At 49.4% G+C, this 6000-nt stretch overlaps 1 protein-coding gene across 3 annotated transcripts in view; it reads left to right on the forward strand.

Moving 5' to 3' along the window:
• Positions 1-5505, forward strand: part of LOC121291867 (nuclear GTPase SLIP-GC-like) — a 168431-nt gene extending 162926 nt beyond the window's left edge. For all 3 annotated transcript variants that reach the window (XM_041213488.1, XM_041213486.1, XM_041213487.1), the window contains 2 exons: positions 5134-5221; positions 5307-5505. In XM_041213488.1, the coding sequence (XP_041069422.1) occupies positions 5134-5221; positions 5307-5365 (147 nt within the window). In that variant the 3' untranslated portion in view covers positions 5366-5505. The remainder of the gene's footprint in view (positions 1-5133; positions 5222-5306) is intronic.
• The last annotated feature ends 495 nt before the right edge of the window (positions 5506-6000 follow it).

Consider the following 6000-nt stretch of genomic DNA (forward strand, 5'->3'; position numbering starts at 1 on the left):
GGCATCTGGCATGTTTGGTGGTGTGAGCGGACAGTATGGCGAGAAAGCCAGAAATTGCTTTCACAATGTTGTGAAACCAGTTTGCAATCGTCTGCTCTGCCCGTCAATGGTGGGCCTAGTTTCCCACTGTCGGATATCAGGAACCTTATTGTAATGTATCTGCAAATCATTATAAGCCCAGCTCACCAGAATCATCCCCCCATGCTGCATCACCTGAGCACGTCGGCATGATTGTTTCACAACAGCAGATATAAGGCATGCACCTGGCAGATTGCACTTCAAGGGGAAATCAAAGGTGAGTACACACTAACATTTTGCTGCGCTCACCACGGTCGCCTGTTGAACTTCAAGGTTTCAGGCAAGGGCACAGGCAAGCCACTTTTTCCCAGCTGGCTGACAGTGCACTGCTGGGGGCTGCCTTGCAGTTCAGGCAACTTGGGGGATGCAAGGGCTGCACTGTGTTTGAGGCAACTTGGAAGATGGGGCAAGGCCTGCTCTGTGGTTGAAGATAGTGCACAAGCACATGTGGAGTGATGGGGAAGGAAGCAACCAAGCATTAGGGAAACCTTGTATAAAGTGATCATTCCTCTGCAACTGAGACAGTTCAGATGCAGCCACATTGATATGATTGGAGTCGGGCCTCTAGTTTCTCTGCCCACTCAAGGAACATAGAGGCATGAAAGTGCCAGCAAATACTCCTGAACCTTTCACCCTTCGGGCACAGACTGCAAACTAATGAGCGTTTTAGTGGACTGCAGAACAATTGGACGACTGCGCACTTTGTACAATCTCCTCATTAAAGCTGGCCATGGAGCAGTCACTGCTGGAGGCGCTCACAGCCCCTTGCAATGTCATCACCCTGGTTTGGACCAGTCTCCCCCATGGTTCAAGCTAACAGTGCAGCCTTGCAGCACGGGTTAGGAGAATGCCTGTGCCTGAGCTGAGAGCACAGCATGCAGTCCAGTGGGCAAAGCTGCCACCAATTGGTCAGGTGGAGTGGGATGGAGGTGGGTGGGGTTTCAGCCAGCCATGCAGTGCACTAAACTCTGGCCATCCAAGTGGTGGCCAACATTCTCCGGGATGCGTTCAGGGGCCTTCAGACTTAACCAAGAGAGGTTCATAGTACACCCAGGTCAACCCATGTGTCTCTCTCTTTCATCCTGCAGGAGGAGTATACCAGGATCATGGAGCTTGGTGAACTAGCTGTATGCCTTATGGTGTAGAGAGAGAGGAGATGAAGGAGAAGAGAGTGGCGGAGGCGCCTGGCTGCGTAGAGGGAGGAGTAGCACTCTCTGAAAGAAGGGGCGGATGGGGCTCCAGCACATGCCGTTGAAGAGCCACAGTGAGCTGTTGCTGTTCAGAACCTAGCTAGACCCAGGGTCTATAGACGCTGCCTTTTATTCCTGCAGATGACCAAGAATCAGTGTTGCTGAAGACTGTGAATGTCTAGGGAACTGGTCGCTCACATCTGCCACCTGCTGCAGGACTTGGCACCACAGGGACATGGAGGGCATCCACTGCCAGTGGCTGTGTAAGTGACTGCGGCTCCTTTCAGGTCTCCACAGGTGACCTCTGTGGGGTCTCTCAAGCCTCCGCCCACAACTGCATCCATGAGGTCATGGACGTCATCTTCGCAAAGGCACAAACTTTGTGCATTTAGCCCAGGACCTGGAAAGCCAGGATGGAAAAGCGCTGGGATTTGCACAGATCTCAGGTTTCCCACAGGTGCAGGGTGCGATCAACTGCACTCACATGGTGCTCAGATCTCCATCACAACAAGCAGCCAATTATGTCAACCGCAAGGGCTTGCACTCGCTGAATGCGCAGCTGGTGTGCGATCACCACAAATGCATCCTTCAAGTGTGCCCGGTTCTCAGGGAGTGTCCACAATTCCTACATCCTCAGTCAGTCTCAGAACCCTGATGTCTTCCAGGGTTCAAAGAAGCTGCAGGTTTGGTTCCTACGTTCCAAGGCCGTGGCTGATGACACCCGTGCGGCAGCCTCAGACTGCAGCAGAGCGACGCTATAATGAGGCTCAGGCTGCAACTCACAACTTGGTGGAGCAGACCATCGGGATGCTGAAAATAAGGTTCCGGTGCCTGGATCGGTCTGATGGAGCCCTGCAATACAGTCCGCAGAGAGTGTCACATATTGTCGTCGCCTGCTGCACCCTTTACAACCTGGTGCTACAAGAGGGAGAGGAGCTGGCTGAGGAAGAGATGTCAGAAGGACTTGGTTGGGATGAGGGTGAGGAGGTCCTCGAAGGCGATGATGGTAGTGAGGCCCTCGCATTGGCCAGATGAGGCATGTGCGCTCGGGAGGCCACTATATCTGCTAGATTTGTGGAGGATGATGATGACGTGCAGTGAGGAGACACCATAGATCCTCACATTGCATCTGTGAACGTTTGACTCCAGTCTGGCTGATGGCAGTGCACATACCCACTGTGATAAGGCTCCTGTCATGGAGACGCATGAAAGGCCCTAATAGTCATTAGATTCCAGGAGAATGATGATGACATGTAGTGAGGACGCTCCACAGATCTTCACACAGCCTCTGTGAATGTCTGACCCCTGTCTGGCCGAGGGCAGCTCGCTTGCACTCTGTGATCAGGGTCATATCATAGAGACTCAGTCATGAAACTTTAAATGCACCTGATCTTTTGTCAGCCTTCAGCACCTGAGCCCTTCAGGAGCACAGCATCACCTGCTGCAGATGTTGACAAAATGGGGCCAGCCCCACCTCAAAGCACACGGAGAGAATGATGGAACTCGGTGATTCCTGCCCATGACATTCTGGCAGCGATGAGAAGCACCATCGAGGTGCAGGCATCAGTAATGTGTCCAGGGAGTGTGAGGCTGGATCATCACTTTGCTCTGAAGGCTGTACAGAGCACAGGGAAGAGGCCCTGGACTTTATCTTGTGCAGAAAGGTTTCACATCTGAATGACATGAACACTGCTCATCAGAACAAGGAGTCATAGGCAGGGAGACATCCTTGGGAGTTTATTTACAATAGTGAACAGTATGTACAAGTGCTTAACACCCGTGCCCAGGCTGTGTATCTACATCCTGTTAACTGCACTCCCTTTTTAGTTATTTGAAAAACCTTTTATTAATGTTTTGTTTGCACTTCAGCCCCACATTCCTGATCTATGGGCACCCGGTGCGGACAGGGGTCGGGAAGGAGGAGGACCTCCTCGTGAACCTGCACCTGGGCCTGGCCAAGTTGGCTGTTAACAGGTCCAGGCAGTGGACGATCGACGGGGGAGTCCCGCCCGATTGTTTGTCCCTCTTCTGCGGCTACATTCGCGACCGAATGTCCCTGGAGAGGGAGCACGCGGTGTCTGCTGACACGCTCGAGGCCTTCGGGGCTCGGTGGGCACCGCGGGGACTGGGTGTTTTGTTGACCCCTTTAATCACATTTTGATTTAAAGTTTGTAAGTTTCCTTTAAACTTTATTCTTGGTTTTACAGCTGACCTGAATTAGGGGCTGTGCCTGATTTATCCCAATTTTGTTAATTTAGTTTAATTGTTTTGACTCAGAAAGAGTTACATCCTGTTAACCTTCCTAACCCTGCTGCTGCACCTTGGTGCTCCCCGGACATCCACAGCAGAGGTGGAGGCAGCCTGCTGACTGTGTCGCCCTGTCTGTGATAACCTAGACATGCGCCCTCAGGAAGGCTGAGACCTGGAGGGCCCCGGACTGCTTTTGGCGTCCTGCTGTGTGCCAGTGGCACCCTCCTTGGCCTGTGGAGCTGGAGCTGCTGAGGTCGCAGGAAGAGGGGATTTGGATGGGCCTGCGGATCCTCCTTTCTATGGGTGCCCGAGAGCCCCTGGTTGAGTCCGTGAGCAGAAGGGGTAGCTGGAGTGAGATCAAGCTGCGCCACACCCCTCTTGCATACGCACTGTTGGAGGCCAAATATGGCATCAGTGATGGAGTTCAATCCGTGCAGCAGTGCAGGAGCAACATCCTTGACCAAGGTCTCCATGATGGCCGCCTGCCTGTGTTGACCTTGGTGCATTGGCATGCCGGTGCTATCACCTCAACCTGAAGACGGATGGACTCCTCTAACGTGCCTTGCAATCTGAGGAATGCAGCAGGGAGGGCGTGGAGCAGGTGAAGCTGGATAGAAGGCCAGTGAGAGGTGGAGGCAAAGGAGAGATTGCCAGAGATGTCATGGACAAAAGGACAAAGGGGTGTTAATGATAGTGGTGCTGGCTAAAGGAGGTGCTGATGGTGGCATTAAGGTCAGAAAGCAGAATGTGGTAATAGCAGGACAAGGGCAAGCACTCTGGAAAGAACAACATGAACAACTGTCAGATGGTCCTTGTGGGGGTGGGGTGGGGGGAGGGGGCAGTGGTGGGAAAAAAGATCGAAAATAGGACAAAAGGTGGGGATAAAACAATGAATAAAAATGAAACTAAATAAAAAATAAAAATAAGTGGATAAAAAACGAAAATGAAAAAAATTAAATTAAAATAAATGAAAATGAATATTGAAAAAAGGGTGTTAAGAAGGGCTGAGGATAGAGGAGAGAGTTCATGGTCTGAAATTGTTGAACTCAATGTTAAGTCTGGAAGGCTGTAAAGTGCTTAGTCGGAAAATGAGGTGCTATTCCTCCAGTTGGCGTTGAGCTTCACTGGAACATTGCAGCAGGCCAGAGACGGACATGTGGGCATGAGAACAGGATAGAGTGTTGAAATGGCAAGCGACAGGGAGGTCTGGGTCATGCTTGCGGACAGACCGAAGGTGTTCTGCAAAGCAGTCACCCAGTCTGCATGTGGTCTCTCCAATGTAGAGAAGACCGCATTGGAAGCAGCGAATGCAGTAGACCAAATTGAAGGAGGTGCAAGTGAAGTGCTGCTTCACCTGAAAGGAGTGTTTGGGCCTTTGGATAGTGAGGAGGGAATGGGGCAGTTGTTGCACCTTCTGCAAATGCAAGGGAAGGTGCCGTGGGAATGTAAAAAACTGAAATAGACACTGTGTTCCATATCGAGCAATGTACACACACTAAAATACACGTGTTCCATACACACACTGAAATATACAGTTTTTTATCAGGTGTGAAGCAGATCCTATGTTGCAGAGTAGAGAACAGAAACCACAGCTCACTATTTTTTTCATTTCAAGGATCATTTGAAGGAGGAAATGAAGAACAGAATGACCATCACCTTGAAGTTGGGTTTCTCCCAGTGGCCCGGATGTAATCCTTTACCAGGTATCTGAATACAGGTTGCTCTTCGTGCACAAGTTCGTGGTACCTATGTTTAGAACTAATGCTTTTTAAATTTTATTTATTGCAGATTTTGAAAATGACTTGAACCAGATAAATCCCATCTGGAATGAAGTGAAGAAGAATTGATCAGAAGTAAATAGTTGGCTTGGATCTGTTTTGTTTGTTGAGATTAATGTGTATAACAACACCCTTCTAGTAATTGTATTAACTAAGGTAAATGATGATGTAAGGCATTATCGTGTGGGATAAATTACTGTTCAAGGGGTTATTTGTAGTTACTTCAGTGATTTTTACTTGGGGATATGCTAATGTGCTTTATAAATTGCTTTCCTCTTTTTTATTGCTTTAACCTGGGTATGGCAGCATAGTGGTTATGTTACTGCACTGTAATCTAGAGGCCTGGACTAATGATTCAGGGACAAAAACAGAATTACCTGGAAAAACTCAGCAGGTCTGGCAGCATCGGCGGAGAAGAAAAGAGTTGACGTTTCGAGTCCTCATGACCCTTCGACAGAACTTGAGTTCGAGTCTCGAACTCAAGTTCTGTCGAAGGGTCATGAGGACTCGAAACGTCAACTCTTTTCTTCTCCGCCGATGCTGCCAGACCTGCTGAGTTTTTCCAGGTAATTCTGTTTTTGTTTTGGATTTCCAGCATCCGCAGTTTTTTTGTTTTTATCTAATGATTCAGGGATATGAGTTCAAATTCCACCATGGTAGCTGAAGAATTTGAATTCAGTTAATTAACTCATCTGGAATAAAAA

The sequence above is a fragment of the Carcharodon carcharias genome, chromosome 19 (assembly GCF_017639515.1).
Source record: "Carcharodon carcharias isolate sCarCar2 chromosome 19, sCarCar2.pri, whole genome shotgun sequence".
NCBI classification, from domain to species: domain Eukaryota; kingdom Metazoa; phylum Chordata; class Chondrichthyes; order Lamniformes; family Lamnidae; genus Carcharodon; species Carcharodon carcharias.